The sequence below is a fragment of the Manacus candei genome, unplaced genomic scaffold, assembly GCF_025592945.1.
Source record: "Manacus candei isolate 608988 ecotype Guabito, Panama unplaced genomic scaffold, ASM2559294v1 h1tg000035l, whole genome shotgun sequence".
Taxonomy (NCBI): domain Eukaryota; kingdom Metazoa; phylum Chordata; class Aves; order Passeriformes; family Pipridae; genus Manacus; species Manacus candei.
The window spans coordinates 2,402,700-2,426,733 of record NW_026138083.1 but is presented as its reverse complement, the minus strand read 5'-3'; the positions used below and the strand labels follow the sequence as shown (position 1 = coordinate 2,426,733).

The following is a 24,034-nucleotide window of genomic DNA, read 5'->3' as shown; positions in this document are numbered from 1 at the left end:
TTGTAGAGGCCTTGTGTGAAGTTGTTCTGTGCTTTTTAGGTCTGTAGAAAAATATTGAGTTTATTTTTCCTTACAAACAACTACTGGCTTTAACACCAGGTTTTGTGATCACTAGGTAGATGAGGAATCACCTCAGAAGAGAGGTGCTGCTCTCTGAAATAGAGATGTTTTGTGTTAAAAATTAACCTAAAGTGGGAAACTTTAAACACACTTGATCAATGGCTTTTTGCTCTTGGTAACATTGACCTTCAGTGGCTTGAAATACTATTGTAATTTTTCAATTTGCTATTATAAAAATCCAGATTTCATAAACATATTATTATCTTTCCATTATGATTACTTATTCCCTGGAAGGTCTACAGTGCTTTTCTGCAACATCTAAATGGAAATGGGATTAGGATGAGATTCTGTCACTCAGGGGATTTGTGGAAAAAGGTGGGGATATGCACAGAAAAGGTCATTTCTTAGGGGCAAGATGAATAAAATGACACTGAGTTATGAAAAAGGACAGCAATAACAGTATTAGCCATTTTGCATGGCTTTAAATTGATTGTTTTATGCTGGAGACACTAGTGCTGGAGAACAATGCACTGTTATTTTCTTGCCTTTCATAATATCCTTACATAAATAAAAAAAACCCAACTCTTAAAAAAAAAATCCACATTATTTCAGTGTGGTTCCATGTGAATTCTGTGTTCAGTGAACGTATTTGCTGTCTGGCTGTTTGTGGGATAACTTTACTAACAACATCTAGCCCAGAAATGGATGCTTTCAAGTGTTTGCTCTGTTGTTTGTTTTGCCACTCAAGTCATGATTTTATTGATGACTTAACCGGCTGAATGTGATATTTGAATGGACAAATAATTAATAACACACTGCATCATGATTCTTCTGGCAAACAGGAATTGTAATTAAATTGGTAAATGTGGCCTGTGGCTGAAAGATCAGATCAGTACTCCTTTCCCTTGAGAAGCAGACCTGTCCAACTTCTCTCTTGCTCTTTTTTGTTGCTTTCCTGCTTTAAAAATGCTGAAGGTCTGTGTGCCTGCTCAAAGTAACATGACGTTTCAAGTAATTGCATTTTTATACAAAGTTTAAAAGTGTGCAGTATGTACAGTGTAAGATAATGATTAATGTTTTCTGGGCCCCAGTACTAAAATGTTTTATGGTTCTGATATATTACATGTTTTTATTTAGATACATTGCTCCATAACTGCACTTGGCTAAAGTGACTTGACATTCTTTTTATGACAGAGACTACGATAAACACGGCCAAAAGAAGAAGAAAAAAAAACCCCTTTTCAGTGTTGCATTTGATGCAATTAAGAAATAATCAGTGTACCCGGTAAAGTACAGAGATACTTCACAATTAAATAAGGGGATTTCTAGTGTATTGCATACTGAGAGAAAACAGCTCAAGAGAAGAAATGTTTTGGTCAAAATCAAATTAATAGATAAGATGAAGGATGCAGTTTGCTATGAAGCGTTGGATTAACTGCTCATGGCTGGGTAGTGAAAGGCACATGAACAACTGTGGGTGTAGGGGTTGAACACCGGTATTTAAAACTTTTTTGCACATGTATTTAGAAAATGTTTCTTGTATTGGTAACAGTCTTGCACTGTCCAAGGTTTCCAGGACCAAAAGGGTGCCTGGAGCAACATTCTTGCAAAGAACTGACCTGCTACAATGTGTGTTTCTGGGTACTCTGGTGATTTTCAAGTGTTTTTTGTTGTTGTTTTCTTTACTAATTCACCTATCCCTTTGTAAAACTGTGTTTTCTGTCTCAAACCTGTCTAATTAGGCAGAAAGCTGTGTTTTCTTTCCCAAACACGTCTCTTTAGGCAAAAATTGACTCTTGACAGATCTTGCATGATGCTCAGCCTCAGTGATACGCGAAGTCTTAATGCTTTCTGAAAAATACACAATAAACACCAATGTTTAAGTTTTCTCCTCAGGCTTCCTCAAACACAGTGGCTGTCAGGTCCTGGCAGCAGCCCACCCTGAAAAGAGAGGGAGGTTTTTATCCCAACGCCCGTGTGAGGGGGCAGAAGAGCTTTTATGACCCTCAACATTCTGTGACGGGAAACAGCATATGATTTTAAAAAAAGAACGCATAAATCCATCCAGAAGTAACCCCTTGCCTTGGGTGGCACCGCCACCTGCTTGGCGCAGCCAGCTGACTGCTACGAGCTTGGCTTAATAGCTAACCTTACTTAATAGTTACTCCTTACTTAATCCAGGGCGCGCGTCCCCTCAGGATGCGCTGAAGCGCGAGGAAAACCCCCGTCCCGGCTCTGCTCCAGGGAAAGCCGCGCTCCCGAGCGCTCTGGAAAAGCCGCTGTGGGAGAGAAGCCGGGGCTGCTCCTCGGGGTTCTGTGGGAGCTTCTCTCCCTCACGGTTTCCCGCCCTCGGCACGCTCGCGCCCCCTCAGCGGCACGCGCTGCCCCCCTCAGAGGCGCGCGCAGGCCCCTCGGCGCGGCGCGCGCGCCTCCCCTCAGCGGCACGCGCTCTTCCCACCCCCACAGCCCCCCCCCCCCTCAGGTGCGCTCTCCCCCTCAGCGGCACGCGCGCCTCCCCTCGCCCCCCCTTCAGGTGCGCCTCCCCTCAGGTGCCGTCCTTTTAGGCGCGCTACCCTCAGGTGCGCTCCTCCCCTCAGGTGCGCCCCTTTCGGGCTTCGCTCCCCCTCAGGTTCCCGCTCCTCCCCTCACGGGCCCGCCCCGCCCTCCCGTCCCCTCAGGCGCGTGCGCCGCCCGCCGCCGCGGGCGGGGCCTCGCGTTCGAACGGCGGCGGCGCCGGGCGGGAACATGGCGGGATCGCGGGCGCTGCTCCGGCAATTCCCGCTGCTGCTGCCTCAGAACCGCCGGGGAACCGCCTACGAGGGCTTCGTCACCGCCCAGGTACCGCGGCCCAGGTGTGAGGCGGGGTGGAGGGGGGCGCTTCGCGCCCCGCCGCGTCTGAGGGGGCAGCGCTTCCCGCCGTGCCAAGGGCTGGCGGCTTCTCGGCCGAGCCGCTGGGAATGTGGGTCTGGAAATGCCGTTTCCCTGCCGTCCCTGATATTACAGTATTTTTACTTAGATAGATTCCCGGGTTTGCCCGGAAAATGGCTCCCTGGTACCTCCCGGGCTGGATTTGTTGCGCTGCCAGAAGATGTTTTTGGGGCACGTTGAATGTGCCCGCGGCCTGTGGTAAAAGTTGACGCAAACGTCTGACTGTGGGTGTTTTGCTTTCACTTAGCTTGTGAGGCTTCAGCTGAAGCGGCGGCATGGTCCCTCAGGATGTGGTAAAGGCGGTGCAGGGAGCAGAACAGCTCCTGAGGCAGGGCAGAGGGGTGCTCTCAGCACAGCTCTGCCATCGCAGGCACTGTGCGGTGACCCGGCAGCCCTGGAGCGCTGAAGCATCACACAGACGCAGCTCTGAACAGGCGTGTTTTAATTTAGAAGTAGTGTGTTTTTCTCTTCCTCTAAAAATAAGTAAAAGTCAAAAGATGTGGGCTGTGTCACACTCGCGTGGTCAGAATTGCAGTTTTGTGGTCAAAATCCAAAGGGTTTCGGGTGATTTTTTTTATTCAAGTTTCACTAGACATGTGCAAAGGTGTGCTTATGTTTGCATTACTTTGACAACTGCGGCTTTTGAAGTGCTCTGTGTGTTACAATTCATCCTGGAATTAATGGCAAGGTTAAGATACAGGTGTGATTGTGTGTTCTCAGAGGTGATTTTTAGTGAGTGCTAAGGCCGTAATGTCTGAGGTTATATACTTAAATTAGGCTTACACTAAACATCACCTTTAGAAGCAACTGGTGTTGCTGGTGAGTGGGCTCTATTCAGCCCTGAAACAGGGACCTTGCTTTTTTCCTCATGAGCATCACAGAAACACTGAGGTTGAAAGGAACCTCTGGAGTTCCTCTGCCAGGATCACCTGGAGCTCAGGACCATTTGCAATCAGGTTGTGAAATTCTCCAAGCACAGAGACTGTGCAACCTCTTGGATGGCCTGTTCTAGTCTTTGACTCCTCTCATAGTTACTGGGTTTTTTCCATTGCATTTGGGTGAAATGTCGTGTATTTCAGTTTATATCCATCACCTCTCATCCTGTCAGTGTGTGTCACTCAGATCTGGCTATAACTTTTTTATTGCTCCTCCACTAGGTATTTGTACTCACTGACAGGATCCTTCCCTGATCCTTCTTTTCTCCAGGCTAACCAGTCCCAGCTCCCTCAGGCTCTGCTGGTGTCAGAGGTGTTTTGAGCTATAAATCACCTTCATATCTCCTCACTGAACTTACTCCAGTATGTCCAAACCTTTCTTGTGCTGGGGACCCAGCACTCCATACTTCAAAGTGTGCTGAGCTGGAACAGCATCTGGAATTAAAGTTTTGACATGAGTTATCTGCCCTCTTTGCTTCAGGGAGGAGCTGAGCCTACTCACAAACCTTCTTGGTGCCAGTTTTAGTTTGATCATCCCATAAGAAAGTAGAAGGAAGATCTCAAGGGGGACTGAAAACACAAGTGGGTGGCATTTGGGAGCTGCCTCCTATGGATTGCACTAAGAGGAAAAAAAATTCATTCATGTGCTTGGGACTGTTCTTGTTTACAGTTTCTAAAACCTCGCTGGAATGTGCTGTGGATCAGTGCCCAAGTTTCTTTTTACTGTAGTACTTTTATGACATGAGTCTGTTTTGTCTTTTAGTTGAGTTGAAGACAGACTTTCATGTAGTGCAGCATGACTTAGATTAAATTATGTTTTTTGGTTTTGTCCAGATTTAGATAATGTTTATTTTTCTTCTGAAAGGTGTTATTTCTGCTTTATGAGATGTGATGTTCTGAAGAGTTTTTACTGAATATTGTGAATTAAACATCAAGAGTGTTTCAACTTCAGAATTAAAATCTGCATTACTTGTATCTGTCATTCATGCTTCTTTTTATCCCTAAATAAAGAAATTCCGAATAATGTTCCTGAAAATCAGATAAGACAAAGTTTCTTGCTTAGTAGCTGATCTGATGGGGAACACTTCCCAGAAGCCTCTAATGTTTTTCTTTGCTGACCTTCCTATTAACTGTTTCTTTTCAAGGGTAGAGATTTCCACATCAGGGTGTTGTTACCAGAGGATTTGCAAGTGAAAAATGCAAGGTGAGAGAGTTTTACAAAAGCAATTTGTAAGTGTGATATAACAAAGTTTATTTTGATAGAAGCAATGATGGACATGCACGTGAATCATTCTTTCCTCCAATATCAGTGTTATTAATTAATTCTTACTGGTTTCAACTTAGCTTTGCAACAAAACTGCACAGCATCAGTGTTAATAAATGCTGACAATAAACATTGCCTATATCAATATATTTTGTTGTTAATTAACTTTGAAACTTGTTGCAATTAATTGGTTGTATTTACATGTGAAGCAACGTATTTGGGAAAAAACGGTCACTTAGATTGTTTATATGTCATAGTTTGGGAAACAGAGAATTCAGTGCAAAATTGTACTTATTTTCTCTTTCCTGGTTGTGTGTTAATTTGCACTACCCAACTTTTCTCTAAAAGCTCTGCTCTTATTACTGTTTATCACAGCAGTGTGTGGGAAGGGGGGTGGAAGGAGCTAATCCACATCCATGGATTAGCCTTTACCTTTGTATTCCACACTCCTGCCCGGGCCAGCCCGCTCTGAACTGTGAGCAGATGGGGTGTTCCAGGGCTTTATTGCAGTCGAGGTTGGGTAATTAAAACTGCATTATAGGTAACTTTGACATTTCCAGGTTATCACTTTTAAATATTAGTGTGTTTTATGACGGCACAGTAGCTTGCAAGAATTATGTTGTTGTCTCCAGCAAAGAACAGGCTTTGCAGGTAAATGCTTAATTTTTAATGGGCTTTGGGATAGTGACATTTGGAAGTTTTAAGTAACTTTGAACAAGAAACTCAACGCAGTTTTGAAGTATTGTTTACTTCCTTTGGTTTTTTTTGAGGAAAACTGTTGTGCTGTTGTGTGCAGCAGGTTTTCTGCTCTCTTTTAAAAATCCTATACTGTGAATTTAAAATTTATATAAATTACTGTTTGTCCAGGATAGAGTGCAGCTGGAGTCTGAAGAAGATACTGCATCGATATCAGCATATTTTAAAGCAGGTATACAAGTTCAAAACCATTTCTTTCAAATACATTCTTAAGTGTATATTTATAATGTTTCTGAAGAGGTTATGCTCATACAGCTATTCTAAAAGTGTTAAAGAACCCTCATTTCATTGTGTAGCCAAGATTTATTTTCAAGTGCCTGAGAATTTAGTAAATATTTATTTTTATTCAAGCTTTATTCTTTTTTTCAAGATTGAGCTAGAACAATTTTTAATAAATGACTGCTGACATTTTACTGGAATTTTTCTTTAATCTCTCAATTAAAAACAAGAGTTTGTCTTTTTTATATATATTAATTTTTTTACAAGTTGTTCATAATGCGAAGAAGAGAATTCATGTTAATTATTGATAGGCCTGGTTCACCCTGTGTTGTATACAGTCAAGTAAAGATTCTTTCAGTAAAGTTTCCCGTGCTCTGGGAGATCTGCTCTGTAATTGAAATATTTAAACTTGTGATATACAGTTGGTTTTTTTTTTTCTTTGTTGATTTGACAATACTACAAAGTTGGACTGAACTACTACAAGTTATGAGTTGAAGAAAATGAACTAATGCTGTGTTTCCTCCAGAGGCTCCACAGCTGCCCAGATCTTGTCAGTTTTATGGTGGAGCTGAGAACTGTTTTGGTAGGTGACAAAATACATTTGTGGGAGGTGGGATGTTCTGAGAGCTTTGGGTTTCACTCTCGTTGGTTTGCAGGTTACTGTTTGATAGATTTATGGCTATGGATAGATTTTTTTTAAGAAGAGATGATTTTGTATGTGTGCTGTTCATGGACTATTTGTATAAATATCATTTAAGATTTTAAGCGACTGTATTCTTGGGAAATTTTTATAGAAATATTGAAATCCCAGCAAGGAATCTCAATATAGAGCCATCCTCTTTACAGTGATTTTCTTGGAATTCCTGGTATTGTCCAGATGGTAAAGCTTGTAGTCATACAAAGGCTTATACAGTCAGTGGATTGCTGAAGGTGCTTTCACCTGGGACAACTCGACCCATAAATGCAGAGAGCTTTTTTTATAGCTCAGAGGCTGCATTTGATTCTTTTAAAAGATTTTCAAGTCTGGGGTTGAAGAGTAGCAAAATCTTTGGTTAACAATATTACACAGACAATTCTTGTCTACTAGTAAAACATTCTGGGTGACCAATCCTTCATCCAACCAGCTTAACTTTAGGAATAAAACACAAGAAGTATTCTTCAAAACAGCAACACAACTCCCTCCTGGTGCTGCTGCTCTGCTCTGCTTGGAATAGGACTGAGTGAGGAGGTTTACTTTGGAATATTTCACAATAGTTGTCCGATCCATTTGCCTGGGTACACAAGCACTCAGAAAATGAGAATGCAGTGAAAATATAATTCATTCAAAATGATGATCCTCAGATAGTGCAGAGAGTAAAAACATAGTGTAGGAGAACTGGACAGAAATGATTGTTGAACTTGTTTTATTATAAATTATATTTTTATTTCAATTCAGTTTATTTTAATTTCATAATTTTATTCTAAATTTCATTAATTTACTTCTCCTGTAAGCATAATTTTAACTTAAGAACACTTTCAAAGAACAAGTATCACAACTTTCACAAATGTGAAACATAATTTGATTTTATAAGATGGAATTACCTTTTTGATAAAAACTTTTTGAGACATTGCAACATGCTAGATGACTGTCTGCACCAAAACTTATTCTTTGGGATTCTGTGGTGTTAAAACTGAGAAATGGATTTTATTTTTTGATTGCTGTATAAAGTTTATATATATATATATTATGGGGGATTTCATAGATGTATCTTCTTTTGTGGCTGTGGAGCCCAGGAGGCAGCTGTGGGCTTAATAGAACCTTCTTTTGAAATGTTCATTCAGTTGAGATGCTTGACTTCAAATTTATTAGCTGAAAAAGAAGCACATTTGATATTTGCATCTGAAGACTGTGCTGTCAACATCTGTGGGGTTTTTTTTAAATTGCAGATGTTTTCATTACCAGTATCTGAAGTAATTTCCCAAACAGCCTCTTTGTCTGCTTTAGCTGGAGGCTATAACAAAACAAATGCAGTGTACAGTTAATTTTACATAAGCTTAATATTTTTGATTGAATAGCAAAAATCACATGGCTAAATAGATGCAAAAATATTGAAATCTCTCTTAATGATGTTTTTAATGTTCTTTTAAACAGGAAATTGCTTTAAAGAACACACAAGACCTGCACGTACCACGGCCACCAGAATACTACTCCTGTCTTGTCAGAGATCTGGAAATGCTGGGCTGGAATAAGTATGTTTATTTTATTTCTTCACTAACATTATCTTTAGCATATCCATTCCTTTTGGGTGAGTTGAACATATCAAATGTACTTGTTCTGTTAATTTACCCTCTTCAGAAACTGATTTTGCTTTAAAAACTCCGTTGATTTGTTTTTAATTAAAAACAAATATAACAAACCTGTATCAACTGAAGGTGTATTTTCTGTCTCGAATAACTGAGCTGAAAGGTGAGATGCTACTACTAAGAAATCAATTCTTCTTGACCTATAAACTATTGATATAGTAAATATATTTACTGTTAGTGTTTGTAGTTCTCTTTTTTTCCCTTCTTTTCCTTTCTTTGTAAGGCTTTTTTTTGACTCTTCCCACAGGCAATGGTTGATCATCATGTACCTTTGTGCTTTCATAAAATCAGTTCATACATTTTTTAGAACTAGAACAGTTATTTTTAAAGAACAGTTCTATTTTGCTCTGCATAGCAAAAGGATCTCCTTAGGCAAAAATATGATATATTTAACCCACAGAAAGGTAAATCTACCAAAAAAAATATGTGAGTGGAGGGGAGAATTTGGAAAGCTGTAAATCCAGAACTTCATAAGAGTATTCCAGTAACATATACTCTCAGATGAGCTCATAGAGCAAATTTAATTCACCCTCCTACAGAGGAAAACAAGGTTTTTCTCCTCAAACCTTCTCTAGGAATGTGAAGGAACACACATTGTGATCAAGTATTCAAGGGCCATGTGGAGATTTTTCAAAGATCTCCAGAGAATCTTGTTTTATGGACTTGAAAGCCTTTAACTGCCCTCACATCTGCCAGCACTGGTGAGTTCTCTGATCCTGAGCCCCTTGCTCCTCCAGCAGAGAGCCTGGACTGGACAGAGTTCTGTCCTTCCCCCTGGCACCTCCAGGAGACCTGGGTGGGGTTGAAGAAGGGAGTTGTCTCTGTGTGGGGAAGAATTAAAACCCCATGTTTGAATCCTGTCTTTAATAACTTGCAGTTAATCTCGCAGGGCCTTCCTTCAAGGGGTTAAGATTGAAGATTTTCTAAGATGTTGCAGAGCTTTGAATGAGAAGCTACTTTATTGTTTCAGTAAAATAAAAGTTAAATAAAAGCCTGTGTTTGTGCTTTTCCATGAGGCAAATCTGCTTTCCCCTTAGTCCTGTGTGGTAATTTACCTGTGACAGGTGTATATTTTGCTAAATGAAATCAAGAAGCCTTAGGTGTGAGAACAGTTTTGAGTTTTCCCACTTGATTTGCATATAAATAACATGATAAACGTGTTAATCACAAATAACACGTGATTAACATGAAGTAGGAGTTTGCTTTGAAGGCCTACTTTCATTTAAAGAGTTAAAACATCCTTGTTAAATCAGCTGAAGTTTCTTTCAGTGATTTCCATTGTTAATATGTGGTTGTGCCATACTCAGCTCGAATTTCACTGATATCAAATGATGACATGATGGATCCTAGAGAGGAACAAAAGTTTGTATAACTGAAATGTCACCTATGTAAACAACTCCTTCTGTGTTTATACAATCATGGGAAGAAGTTTATAGGACTTTTACAGCATTGTCCAACTTTCTCCAGTCCTATGGAACTGGAATTTTAAATCTATAAATAAGTTAAAAATTGGAAAATGGACACAACTTGGATGCATCCCTCTATAAATAATTAACCAGGCAGCCATTATTAGTGCTCTGAGCACCTTCTCCAAATGCTTGCTTTTTTTTTTTTTAAGTTTGTCTGCTGTCAATAAAACTGAATTTGAAGATTCTTTACAAATATGAGTGAACATATTCTCACTGTATTTTAATATATTTTAAAATATATATGTGTGCACACTAGTATATATATTTATTCTAGAGGTTGTCAGGTTGCTAAACTAATTATGAATGTACTGAACCCTTAAGGATTTCAGAAATATTAGGATATGTATGTCCATTGCTGGCTAAGAAATAAAACTAATTTTTAATCTGGTTCCCTCCCACCTGATGCAGAATAAGAAACTACAAAATGTTTGATTTTAAACTAAAATAACCTATACTTTTCTTATACATAAAGAATGGAGTGAGCCAAACAAGATGAATGGCAGAAGAGATAATTTAAAATCCCAAACACTTTGACAGCATCCCCTTAATGTTTCTGTTCTCCTTCGGGGTGGAGCCTCCCCATGCTGCAGGCACCAGCTGGGCTTTGTTCTGGGCACTGCTGTGTGTTCCACCACAGTATCCAAGCTGTGCCTTAACTGATGCTTCAGGAATTCCCCACCCCAGGCAACAGCAGATGCAAGGTAGTTTCTTGTCTTTCTAAACCTCTGTGATTCAATTTTGAGGTAAAGTTGGAGCAAAGTGGGAGTAATGATTTTTTTTTTCCCAGTTGGAGGAAGAATGTTCCAATATCAAGTTTGACTACAATTGAGCTACACTTCTGTTGAGATATGTCTTTCTTTCAACACAAATACAGAAATCTGTAGGACTCTTTAATATTGCATTAATCAGGATTAAACATGAAATAGTATCTCTCCTTCCTCTCTTACTACTACTATTGCTTTTTCCATCTGGATTTTTTGGTTCCCTCATACTGAGGTATTTTCTTTTCACTTCCTTCTAAGGCTGTGCCCACCCTTTGATGTACATCTCCTTTTTTTTGTACAAGCTTCTACAACTCCTTTCCAGTTTCACTGGAGAGAATTGTGTGACTGGTCTGTAATGTGTAATGGTTTAAAAAAATAAATGTAACTTAGGCCAGCAAGAAATGCGCTCTTTGAACTCTGATAGGCCTCTCCATCAGTCTGGGTGATAAGTTGGGCAATTATCTTGCACTGCTTTTTATCTTTACACAAGAATGACATAGTAAAAATGCCAGAATACCCACATGTCCAGTTTACTGCTAAGTATATGGAGAAGTTTGAACCTTTCTGGCAGTTGCTGAAGCTACTCAGCAGAATCCATTTCTAGAGAACAATGTGTTTTACAGTTGTATCCATCTTCATTGTGGTGGGAAGCACAGATCAGTGCCATCCTAACCAAAGACTCAGTGATTATGGCAGAAGTTTTAAAACTTATTTACATTTAGTATCTACTTGCTGCTTGCTAGGGTACATGAATACAGTGTAAAGCTGTCATGAAACGAAGGCAAATCATCATAAATAACTCATTTTGTACCTGTTTGGGCTCTTATTTCCTGCGGAAAATCAATTTCAGAATATGAACCGATACCCACTGAATTTCCCCCAGTAACAGTATTGATAATAAAAGAGAACTCCGTGGAGGAGCAAAGCAAATCAAGAGCATAAAAGTCTCCTCGAGTAAGAAAGTGCAGAAATGGATCAAAGAGTTGACAGGAAGTTTAATGTGTACATAAGTAGAGGCTGACAGGAACATGCTGTGTGTGTCAAAGGTTCCAGTGATGGAAAACTGCGACGCGGTGCTCACTGACCACAGCGTGAGCCTGACACTGCCTGTAAATAACCCCCAGATATATGGCTGCATTAAGCACCAGCCTGGTGCATTAACAGCAGTAAATCTGCAGCAGCTCAACTGCCTGGCATGGAGGACTTCTCTGATTAATATTTGTAACACACTAATCACTGCACACCTCTCAAGCTGCACTTCTTCCCAGGCTCCAAGAGTTTCCTTTCTCTTCCAGAGTTGCATATGTGGACACTGGGCTTACCACAGTCAAGTTAAAAGCTGAAGACTCTTGTGGTCGACAGCATCTCATCACTCTCAAGTTAAATGCAAAGGTAAATTTATGTGGGAGAAGCACCTTCAGGCTTCCTTGAAATAAATGGGTTTTCTTGATTCTTAACTGTTTTAGAGAGTTGGTTTGTTTGTTAGTGTGTCTGTTCTGCAAAGTAATAGTTGAGAAATTTTTTTATAGGGAGTTTTCAGACTTTAACTATATTTAAAATTAATGTTGCATTATGGTTGTCTGCAAGATGCAACTGTGCATCCCATGAAAAACACTTTATGATATTGCAATCATTTTGCTGGATTACAGACAAAGCCATCTGGGAGACTTTCCTTCATTATCACTCCACCCAGAGACCGTGCACAGCACATGAATTAGAGGATGTTGGGTTGTTCATTAACAAGTCCTACTTTTAAAGCTCTAGATGTAAAGATTTATGAAAAACTGACTGCAGAATTCAGTCAGAAAAATGATTTCTTTTTAGTCTAAATAATTGCCTAATTTTGACAGCACTTGCAAATCAAATCCATGGTGTGTGCAGGGACAAAAAGATCTTAATTCTTCCTGGTACTTTGCACTGAACTCGAATTGCAACGTTTCTTCATAGAATGTCTCATTTCAAGGCATAAATCTCTCATCTGAGGCTGTGACTGTCCAGGCTGTGTGGTGACAATTGCATGGCAAGAGCTGTTGTCTGTCTCCAGAAAATCAGTCCAGGGGAAAAAGTGGATCCAAAAGTGTCTGAATGTTGTTGTTTGGGACTATCCTTGGTACATCCTCTGGAGTAATAATCTTGGAGGCATGAGGAGTGCCCATTGTAGGATTAGATTTCACTTTCACAAGCATCCCATATTTCTTTAAATACCATGAGTTCTTTACTCTTACATAAGATGAGCTAATTTTACCTTCGAGGGGGAAAAGGAGCCTATGGAAAAAGAACTGTTTGGGAATCAAGGGTTGCTCAAGTGGATTTTTAAAAAGAGTAGAATTATCCTACATGCACAGGGTAATGAATGCATAATTAATTTGCTAGTCAGTCCATTATTAAATACATTTATGGAAAAAAATCCATCAGGAAGTACAATTATGGTCTATTTAGTGTTCAACAAGAGTCACCAGCCTGTGTTGTTTATAGGGGAGCTGCTCTCCCACACTGAATGTGACACTAGAAATTAGGTGCAGCCTGTTGCCTCAAAGGTTTACCTGCTCTTGTGACAACAGAAGTAAAGTGTTTTAACTATTTGGAAGTAAAAAAGTGAAGAAAAAAATACAGTGCAATGCTCCTTTCTACCAAGCCATGGTCAAACACTGTGACACTTACGTTGGTTCTCTTCAACTTATCCTTGTCCTCAGGGAGAATGGAGATTCCCATTTTATGTCCTTGTAAAAACTGGTGTTTTCTTTATTGTAAAATATCTGGCTGCTCCTCCTAGCAGAAGAAAGGACCATCTAACAACTAAGGATATATGTAATAAAAGGACCAGATTATCTGACTTGTCTGTTTAAACAAGTAATCATCCATCTCTTTTCTCTTTTCTTGTTTTTGTTTTGTTTCCAAGTGTTTGTTGTGATGAGGGATCGATCGCTTGTCCTTTTTAAACCAGGTCTGGCATTTAAACTTGCCAGACAAAATTTGTATGTGAAATGTGGGTTTGGTGACCTGGGGGTTTGATTTTTCCTTCATGCACCTATCTAATACATTTGAAAAGACTCGGCTGAAGTATTTATTTTAAGGAATTTCTTTTGATAACCTGCTTTAATGAAAGTGTGGGTATTTTTGTTATGCTCTTTCTTTGATTAAGGTTAGTGTGGGAGCCTTTCAGACCCCAAGGATTCAAACAGGCCACTGCAAGGATTTGCATGCCATGTAGTAATTAAGACACTTTGGTAATTATCTGAATGATTTGGCAAGGGTTCTGAAAATGCTTTCTCTAGATGAAGTTAGTTGCATGCTTAGAAATCCAGTATAAGTATTTTGTTTATTAATAGCTTAAATTGTTCTAAAGAATAATAGCATGATTTCTGACATACACATTTGATTGTAACTAATAACCTAAGATGTCATTGATATGCTCTGATTGGAGTTATCAAACCTTTTATAACTTAAGGTTTTTTAATACAGCTTTTTTTTTCTCAGATATATTTTAATTTGGACTGAGGGCTTGTTTTGATTTCGGGTGTATGTTCACTTAACTCTTTTTAAATGGTTTTGTGCTTACTCAGATTACTTTCAGTTTCAAAAAATAAAATTTTGCCAATCAGAGCAAATAGTTTAGTTTAAATGGAAAGTAGTTGTTGATTCGTGAAAGGGTTTTTTAGGTTTCTATATTTTCCTATCCCAGCACAGGCAATTGAGGAGAAATTAAAATAAAAAAAATTGATGTTTTTTGCCTTAAGGTTTTTTGAATATGTCCTTGTGACCACTGAACACAAAAAACTGTGATTCTCTTGTCTTTACTAAAAGCATTTACATGTAGAGTTCTTCTTTAAATGATAATTAACATTCTTAACTATTTCTGAAAATGCTTTACATACTGTTTCCTCTCAAAGCCAGGTCCTCAAGATGCTTGAAGTGCTTGTATTTTGTTATCAAATTTGGCAGCTGAGTATCAGTCTGACTTTAAATCACTAAGGAAAAAAAAAAAAGAAACGAAAAAACTGTATTTTCTTTCCCTCCCTCAGTATCCCACAGAACCACCAGATTGCCTCGTGGATTTTCCTGTTCAGTTTGCCATTTCCTGGATGCCACAGGTACCTGCTGGACTGGGCAGCTTTTCTTTGCTAACATGTGCAGTGGGGAGGTGGTGACGAGGGGTTGGGCTTTATTTTTTAACTCCAGCTTTTCTCCCCGTGTGCATTTTATTTCTCTGCATGCCCAGGAAAATGTAAGAACACTGAACTCTGCATTCCTGATCAGAGCATCTGAAATCTCTTCCTTGCCATGGAGATATACTTTGCATGTTGTATCTTTGCACTCACACTGGCTGGGTTTTTTTAAGCTGTTCATAGGGCTGAAATTTCTTTAGGAATTACATTGGGAAAGGGAAAATGAAGTGAAATGCATGAAAAACTATTGTCTTTTAGGAAAGAAGCACCCTCTAAAGTTGACAGACATTAAAAAAAGGCAGTCCCCCACTTGGTTATCCTATAGAGTTTTCATAACATAATAAAACTTATAATCCAGTTATAATCAAAACAGGGAAGTATTTAGTGGAATTCTGATTTCTTATTTTGACTGGTATTGTTACTATAAAGAACCACAAGCCATTGTCATTTTTTAGTCTCTCACATTATTTCATGTACCTTTTTTCCTGAATAAATCATGTGTACTTTATTAAATGAATTTTATGTGACCACTTAGATGTAAGTTAATTTGAATTACATCTAGAAAATAGTTGATGTTTAATTTCACTTAATTCAGGAAAATAGATTTTACATAAATGATTGCATCTGCTAATTCCAACTCTCACAAGGATTTCTCCCCAGCAATAAAGCCTGTCTTGGTACTAAATTTCCTGGCTGGAAGGTTGCAGCAGGAGGGGTTTAAGCTGGGCATATAATTTTGACTGCAAAGCTCAAGGCTCTGTGTGTCCCCCTCCCTCTAATATTGGGAGCTTGAGCAAACAACTGCAAGAATCAAGCATTGCAAATGAAAATATATTTAGTTTCACGTGCAAATTTAGGTTTTGGTTCTCTGGGGTGGTTTGGAACAGTTTAAGTAGATGTTGGTTTTCCCTTAAATTCTACTGGAGTCCATAAACTATGGGCAGGGTTTCAAGTGCTGTTTCTAACCTCAAACTTTATACATAGTTTTAACAGTATTTTATTAATTTTACAGCCTTGCAATTTATGTTGCCTCAAATTAACAACACTTCAAATATCCCTGACAGTCACTGCTTCTCCATGTTTACTGTTAGTAATTTTAAAGCTACTGGCAGGACTTGTAATTTAATAAAATGTTCTTGAAGAACATGACATGGAGCAGCCTTTGACAAGTTAAAAACGGGGCTGGATATATTAATATTGGCACTACAACCAAGGAAAATCCAATGTTAAAAATACAACATTCTGATGCTTAAACTCTTTTTACAGTTAGAATTACCTGGGGGCTGTTTGAAAACATGAACAATAGATGTTTGTGTGTAACTGAAGAGCCTGTTTTGAAATCACGAGACAGTAATTCCAGCTGCAGAGAGCTGCTCTAATCCTGCACCAAATCCCAGCAGCCCGTGTTCTGTGCTGACAGAAGGGCTTGAGCTGTCCAGGAGCTTTGGAACACTGACCTTGTCTGCGTGGGTGACATGAACCCAACAAATGGCTGTGGTAATTGTGGAAATTGTGTTTATTTTCCAAATGTGTGGAAATCATTGCAGTGAGCAGCCTTCACACCGGGCTAAAATATGGGTTAAGCTTAGATAATGCTGAAACACCCCTGGCAGCAGAATTCAGCTGGTACTCAAGTGGCTGGAAATTTTGGTTCCTAAAAGGGAAAAAGAACACGTGATCCCTGTTCTCTAATAAAATAACGGGATGTTTTGGCACCCATAGGTCTTACATTTTACTATTTATTGGTCTTCTTTAATGTATAAACTGACAAGGCTTAACTAAAACGAGGCAACTGCACCATTAGAATATAAACTCCTATGAGAGAAAATATAAATAGATTTCAGGTAATTGATTTTTCTTTCCACCCCCTGCGTGTGCTGCTGCCTATTTCAGGCTCATGGACTTTAAACTTGAGGGGTTGTTGGGTGGTTGGGTTTTTTTCTTTTCTTTTTTTTTTTTTTCCCCTTCTGTATAATAATAGACATGGCTTTATGGCATCCATATTAAAAATGGGTAATTTTCCTTATGGTCCCTGTCTTCCTGCTGGGTTGATAATGTTTTGATGTATTTTTCTTTTGCGCTGATGAGAGGTCTGCTGCTGCTGCTCTGACATATTCATTTGGATGAATAATTATAACTTGCACAATGTCAAGCTGAAGATGGTGGGGTTTTGTGCGTCATGACAAGCCCAGTAGCCAGTGCAGGTGTCTCACAGCATGAGCAGCAACAGCCAGTGGATTCTGGCTCGGAGGAGACGTTTTAGAGTGGTAAGAAATCAGCACCAAGGGCAATGCTGCTGCTGCTGCTCCTGCTCTAAGTGCCAAATAAATGCAGAGTGCTTCTCAATGACAAGTGCAAGAACATCTACTTATTTCTGTTCTCTCCTTTTCCTGGAGAACCACATGGATGTACTGGCTCCAATTTTAGCCCCCGCCGTACGGGTGGTGCCGCAGGCTCAGGGTGTCTGTCCCGCTGCCCTCGCGGCAGGGGGGGCTTCCTGTGCTGCCCACTGCCCACCTGGGTGGCTACATGAAGGTCAGGAGAGTGGGAATTAATGACTAATGAGGTCGTGCAGCAGCAGGCAAGGAAACAGTGAGACAAGGTTCAGGAGGTGTAGTGTATGTAGGAGATTATTCTTTGGTTATTTTGATGAAAACACAATAAAACACTTCATAATTTTGCTTTTTCTTGGCAAAGGAGCTTCACAGACACCAGCTGTAAATAGGAGATGGCTGACAAGACACTTTATAAAGATTTCAGTGCTGTCTCTGGGTTTGATTTGTGTTAAGGAGGGGGGAGATTGTTAAACTACTGTTCGTGGGAAACAGTTTCCTAACAAATCTTAAGAATCACAGATTTTTTAGGTGATACAGGTGATCCCTTTCCCAGTCAACAACTGTTGGCTTTGTTAAATTATATTTTATTAGTGAATTCTTGAAGGGCAAGCAGGTGTCAGCACCTTTAGTTTAGGCTACTTCCCCTTTTCCATTAGGGGGCTTTTGCAGTTGTTTTCATTTTGGATAAGCAAATTGCACGCTAGGAAGAATTTTAGCTAAAAGATCACATTTTTATCTTTTTAAGAAAAATAGTTTGTAATCAATTGTGCTGTATTTACCTTAATTAGAACTTTTTAACTAATATTTGATTTAATATTTGATTTAATATTTCCCTGGACAAACTGAGTGCTCCATTCCGTACCAGTGGTTGAAAGGGAGTCATAACACAGAGGTAACTTTGGGCTCACAGTTGGCTGAGGAACCATTAAAATCAATGTTTAGGAAGGAACCAGTTCGGTTCTGTAAGTGCTTGTTGGGTCAGGGTGAGCAGCCTTGATAGTCTGCTTTATCACTGCCTTATTTTCCAAAGAATTTTGACATATTTCACACGAATTCCAACACATTTGTACAAAAGGGACCACGGAACAAAGAGTTGGTGCTGCTTGACGTTATTAACAACCATCTTGGTGTAGCTGAGACCAAAGAAAAGCACAGTCAGGCTCTTCTAAAAGTGTTGGGCAATGACCAAAAATTAGTTGTTAATCAAATAAAAAGGAATGTTGGGGTTTTCATGGCTTGCATGACAAGCAGGTGATATATTCAAATAGCTATAGATGCATTTATGTCTATAGCAGGAGACAGCTGGCAACATCAATGAAGCATGCAAATAAGATCAAATGAACAGTGTATAAAAAAAAAAGATTTAACTACCTTTTTAAGGAACATCATTGAAAAATTACAATTAGTATTAAAATTAATTGGATTTTAAAACTTATCTGTGGGTTATAATCCCTTGATGTTTCTTTTTTCTAGTGAAACCCTTTGAATTCCCGGAAGATAAAGATAAAAATGATTATTAGAGGATTTATCTGTATGTGATATAGAAAAATGTAAAAAATCAAAATGGAAAGCAACTGTTGCAAGTACCAGAAAATTATGCTATTAATTTAAGTGTCATCAGAGCACAAAAGATCACATTTCAGGACTGTGTGAAAATTATTAAAATACTGGAAATAATAGTACTTAAGATGAAGATACCATACTCTAAGATGTGGTTAAGTGACTGACACTATTATATCACTTCAGGTATTATAAAAGTAACAAAATGCTTTTAAAGATAATAAGCATTACATTTGGAGATTGGCAGTGTTCACACTTTTCTGCTTAGGTGCTTTCCTACTCTAATATAATTTAATAACAGCAGGAAAAAATGTAGCATTTTATTTCTAAGCTGTGCCATTTCTTTCTAAAATATGTATCACCAAATATAAAAAGTTATTACAGAGAAAAAGCCTATTTCTTCATCTCAGAACGCTCAGATAATTTGCTTCTCTTTGTCCAGGTGAGAAAGAAAGAACAAAATCACTGCAGATTAAAGGAAACCATTCCCTCTATATTTTGTTTTATTTATAGAAAAATACCCCTCTGAGAACAGAACATTTAATTTGCTTTTTCTTTTGGACCCCAAGATATCTGAAATCTGGCTCTCTCTGGGCACCTGCAAAGGGCTTCACTTGACCACCAAGTGTTTTCTCCCCTTGCAGAAGCCTTTCCTTGTAGAAATAGTTACTTCTTTTTTATAATTTAAAGGGTTTCTTTTGCATTGTCCTGTATATTGTCCTGTCTAATGAAAGATTTTTCTGATTCCATGTAATCCACTCTCAAATATTGAAATCCCCAAAGTATAATCCTCTGATTATTAGATAGTTTCTCCTCCTCTTGCCTTATTTACATGGTTTGAAATCTGATGTTAAGCACCTGTTTTTTTATACTGCTTGATTTTGAGATAATTATGATGATGGTAAGTGATATTTTTTAAAAAAATAAACAAGCTCCTTTGGTTCTGTGGGTATGTCTTTGTAGTTCTGTTGGGAAACACTGTTGTGGTGCTCAGCTCAAGTAGAGACTAAATATCAGAATGTCAAAGTTAATAATAATACAGTGATGATAATGAGGATAAAGGATGATTTTACTGTAATTTTAGAGTTGTTTTTTTAAAGTTACAATGTAAATTAATAGCTCCTCCCAGCTTTTTAAAAAAGGAGTATAAACCACTATCAAATCCAGGCATGATGTATGTACAGCACATGTTAGAACTACCAGGAGTGAAGTGTTTGTGCTCAGGGTACAGCTTTCCCTGTGTTGTTTCAGCTAAAACCCCAGTGAGCTTCCATGTTTTCTGCTACCAGGATACACTGGGACACACACATGGATTTGAACACTCCTTCAACGACCTACAGTTTGTTTTTTAAATATTCTCTCTGGCCATAGATGGAAACCATAGGAAATTTGTTTCCTTTTCTTAGAACTCCTTACTAGACATTTACAACCAGTTCCTGGCAGCACTGGAGTCACTGAAAGAATTCTGGGATGCGCTGGATGAAGTCGATGGGAAGACGTGGGTGCTTGAGCCGGAGAATCCCACCCGGAGTGCCACAGCCAGGAGGATTGCAATAGGTAGGAAAAGGTTGGGAGGGATACAGTGGATTGGAGAGGTAAAAACCCAAAGACACAACTCTTATTTTGTGTATTAAAAAGATTCACTTTGCACTTTGCTGTTTGAAAACCCAGCGTTGCTGGCTCAGCCCAGGTGTGCTGGGCAGGGGACTGACTGTCACTGCTTAATAGTGTCCTTAGGCTTCTCTTTTTGGCTGTAAAAGATAATGATGAATTAATAAGTTATATCTCTGCTACCTTTAAAGTGCTGCTATGATTTCCAATGGGTTTAGTCATCTAGCTTGAGTCTGATTATTCAGAAATGTTAAGACTAGTCTAAAAGAAATGCAAGCCTGGCAGGTTTTTTTAATCAGTTGCTATTTTGAATTACAGTCCATTGAAATGCAAATATTTCATATATACTGATGTTTTCTACAATTCATTTGGATACCTCCCAACTTTTTTATTATTTGTCATAGTGAAACCCAGGCTGATTTAACCAATTTTAAACAACCCTTAAAAATGTTTCCATTTTCTAATATTTGACTGCAAACCTTCCCCATGGCCTTCCCTGCTTTCTCATTGCAGGGAACAACGTCTCTGTGAACGTGGAGGTAGATCCTCGCCATCCAAACATGCTTCCAGAGTGTTATTTCCTTGGAGCAGATCATGGTAAGGCAGCAGACCCCACTTGTTTCGTCAGTCCAAGCCCTGCCTGAAATGTGGGATGTTCAGTGGGGTGATGTGATTGTTCTGTCCCTGGTTTGCAGCAGTGGCCCCTCTGAGGACTAAGCTCAACAACAACATGCACTTGTGGTGAGTGTCTGTAGTGAAACAGGCTTGGAGCTGAAATGGTGTTTGCCATTCCTGGTGTGGAATTTTTTCTCCCTCTCTCCCACCCACAGGGATCCAGAAATCAGTTTGTTACAAAACTTGAAAGACCTCCTAGAAATTGAGTTTCCATCTCGGGCGGTGTTGGAAAAAAGCGTGAGTTGCTTTTCTTTAATGATCAGTTGTTATTTCTGAATAAGGGACATTTAAATGGTCACTCTGTAACAGCCAGGAAAAATAAGGGACTTAGAAGAGGGGTAATTGGATTAATATATTGTCACAAGGACTTCTGAACTTCAAGCAACAGTTGTCAGAGCTTGTTAACCTTTGATTAGAGGTGCACACTTCCCTGTGGCCTTCCTAGCACAGAGGCCATTAATAAGAGGCTCCACTGTTAAAAGGGAAAGAGGAAGTTCCAGAGTAGCTAATGAGATGTGGACAATCCAAACATTCTGTTATGGATGTTGATGACTTTGGTTCTAATTAGGTAGAGCTGCCTAGAGGGGACAAGAGGCCATCCAAATACTGGTGCATTTCAAACAAAACTGGGAATTAATTTTTGACAATGCTTTAACGCTGGATTACGAGCTTGGCTTTCACTTGTGAAACTTCTAAATTAAGATCTGACTGAGGGCTTGTGTCTAATGGTGAAATGCAATGACAAATCATCGTGGTTGATAAAAAAAATGGGTCCAAGGTATGAAAAAGCTTGTCTTGTGCATCTGGGAACCAGTGTTACTCTGTCATTGTGGCACAACCATTTCTATACTGAAGGCAAGAACAGTGGTTCTAGCTAACAGAGAAGGCAAAAGCAAGAACAGAGATGAGCCTGTTTGCCCTGTTAGCAGCCCCTGGTCCCTTCCAGCTGCTCTGTGACAAACCCTGCTGTGTTGCAGGACTTTGCCAAGGACTGTGGGATCTGCTATGCCTATCGCCTGGACGGCGCCGCTCCCGACCAAGTGTGCGACGAGCCCCGCTGTGGACAGCCCTTCCACCAGGCTTGTCTCTATGAGGTAAAGCAGTTAATGGCACCAACTGCTCAGGAACTGGCAGGGTTTAGAAAACAACCATTGCCCACTTCAATTCCAGGTGAAGCAAAATCCCATCAGGGGCGTTACCACAGTCACTGTGCTTCCACTTGCCCTCTCACCCCCAGTTCCTACATAGGCTCTGCCCCCTCTGACTTTCAGTGCACTGTGTCAGATGTTCATCAGCTGAACCCTGGTAATAAATAGATGGTTCTTAAATCTGATGTGAAACCAATGTGCATTTTAACCCCCTTCCTTGTGTTGCAGTGGCTACAAGGCCTTCCTACCAGCAGGCAGAGTTTTAATGTCATCTTTGGCGAATGTCCCTACTGCAATAAGGTAAGGAAATCCAAGGAATAGGAGTGAACTAAAGGGTGTGTGGGAGCTCAGGAAAAGGCAAAGCCAGTAGCAAAGTTAACCTTTCATCAAAGTTAACCTTCCATTCTCTTTTTTAAAATAGTAGCCACAAATTCTGTCTTCTCTTTACACATTGGAGTAAACTAAATTCCCATGCATTTAATGCATCAGTGTTTAACAAAAGGTTTTCTCACACGGTATAAAGGCAGCCCCACACCAGTCACAACACACTAGTGCCAGAGTGATTAAAGATCACACTCGGTTGTACTTTTATGACATTTTTACTGTTGCTGTAACAAAGGTCCAGTTTAAAAAAAACACACTGAAAAGAATCCCAACATTTGCAACAGAAAGCAGCACAAATAGTTCAGTGCATCCATAACTACTAGTGCAGATCTGGAAGGTTTAAGAGAACGTGCCTGCACAAGGTATGTACTGACTGCATTATTTAAAACTTCTTTTTCAAGCCCCTGACGCTGAAATCTTCAACGAAGAAACTCTGAGGAAAAACTGTGTGGTGGGAACCCCACTGCACTTACACTGGAGACACCAAAGCAGCAACATCACAGCAGATACAAGGACAGTACAATGAGCAGCAGGAGCACCAGCACAGCTGCAGTGTAGGGGTACGTTTGGTCAGTGAAGGCCAACCTGAACACAACAGCCATGGAAGGGCGAGCGGTGTCAGGGCCAGCCTGGGATGGCACTGCACGCACTGCACTGAGCAGGTGATCGTATTTCTTTCGGGACTCTGAGAGTATCCTGTAGGGGTCAAAGGGTGACACATCTCTTGCACTGTCTTTCTGCAGAGGAAAAGAAGAGTAGTAATGAAGTTGTTAACATTAAGCGAGGTGTGAATCAGAAAAAACTCCGGGGTATTTAAGTTATCCCAGAGAAAGCAATACAGTTCTTAGAGAGCCTTACCTCTGGAATTTGTGATGTATGGGTATTTTATAGTAAGTGTGTAACATAAGGTGTGGGTAAAGATACATAGTCTATATTTACTACTGAGGTCCAGAGCTGAAATTTTATTCTCTCTTTAACTTGTTTCCAAAAAACTTTAATATATTCAGTCTTCCTTGGTTTTGGGCTAATAAAGGTTTACCCTGGGAACCTGAGACATGACTCTGAAGTTGGATTTGCTGTTTTGATTTGTGTAAGTTTTGCATTTCACAGCGAAGCTGAACTTCTCCTGACCTATCACAGAGAGCACAGACCTGCTGACAGGGCTTGTCCTCCCTGACCAGGGTGGTGGCTGTTGGTTTTAGGCTCTCCAGCAGCAATGCCATCCTTAGCCAAACTCCACCCTTGCACTTCTCACTTACCAAGACTTGACTGTCTTTTCCACTGGCCCTTAGCACAAGGGCTGTGCTTTCCTAGACAGCTTTCCTTTACCAAGCTGCTGAATTACATGAGAGGAATTCTGCAAAATGAAACTAATAGAATCCTGCCTTTTTTTTCTTCTCATGCTTTTTTTTGTCA

At 39.7% G+C, this 24,034-nt stretch overlaps 2 protein-coding genes and 1 long non-coding RNA gene across 9 annotated transcripts in view; 1 reads left to right on the top strand and 2 right to left on the bottom strand.

The window, feature by feature from the left end:
* The window catches only part of LOC127473367 (uncharacterized), a 212,211-nt gene extending 209,818 nt beyond the window's left edge, over window positions 1–2,393 (bottom strand). For all 3 annotated transcript variants that reach the window (XR_007905392.1, XR_007905393.1, XR_007905391.1), the window contains exons 1-2: window positions 2,226–2,393; window positions 1,791–1,911 (exon numbers count right to left, since the gene is read on the bottom strand). This is a non-coding gene — a long non-coding RNA (uncharacterized LOC127473367). The remainder of the gene's footprint in view (window positions 1–1,790; window positions 1,912–2,225) is intronic.
* A 346-nt stretch (window positions 2,394–2,739) lies between these two features.
* FANCL (FA complementation group L) lies at window positions 2,740–23,148 on the top strand. Of its 3 annotated transcripts, none has more exons than XM_051792894.1 (14): window positions 2,740–2,898; window positions 5,069–5,127; window positions 6,055–6,115; window positions 6,689–6,745; window positions 8,294–8,391; window positions 12,034–12,130; window positions 14,761–14,829; window positions 20,207–20,357; window positions 20,925–21,008; window positions 21,107–21,152; window positions 21,242–21,323; window positions 22,064–22,180; window positions 22,463–22,534; window positions 23,020–23,148. In XM_051792894.1, the coding sequence occupies exons 1-14, from the start codon at window positions 2,806–2,808 to the stop codon at window positions 23,053–23,055; spliced, it is 1,122 nt and encodes a 373-aa protein (XP_051648854.1). In that variant the 5' UTR covers window positions 2,740–2,805; the 3' UTR covers window positions 23,056–23,148. The 3 variants fall into 3 exon arrangements, with proteins under 3 accessions (XP_051648854.1, XP_051648855.1, XP_051648856.1); XM_051792896.1 differs by having other exon boundaries at window positions 2,816–2,912; window positions 6,627–6,745; XM_051792895.1 differs by lacking the exon at window positions 14,761–14,829.
* VRK2 (VRK serine/threonine kinase 2) overlaps window positions 22,562–24,034 on the bottom strand; it is a 35,747-nt gene continuing 34,274 nt past the window's right edge. For 2 of the 3 annotated variants that reach the window (XM_051792882.1, XM_051792883.1), the window contains exon 15: window positions 23,220–23,355. Coding sequence is in view for 1 of the 3 variants with exons in the window: in XM_051792881.1 (XP_051648841.1) it covers window positions 23,116–23,355 (240 nt within the window). In the remaining 2 variants the exon portion in view is untranslated. Of the gene's footprint in view, window positions 23,356–24,034 lie in introns of all 3 variants that reach the window. The other variant, XM_051792881.1, reaches the window with a different exon arrangement.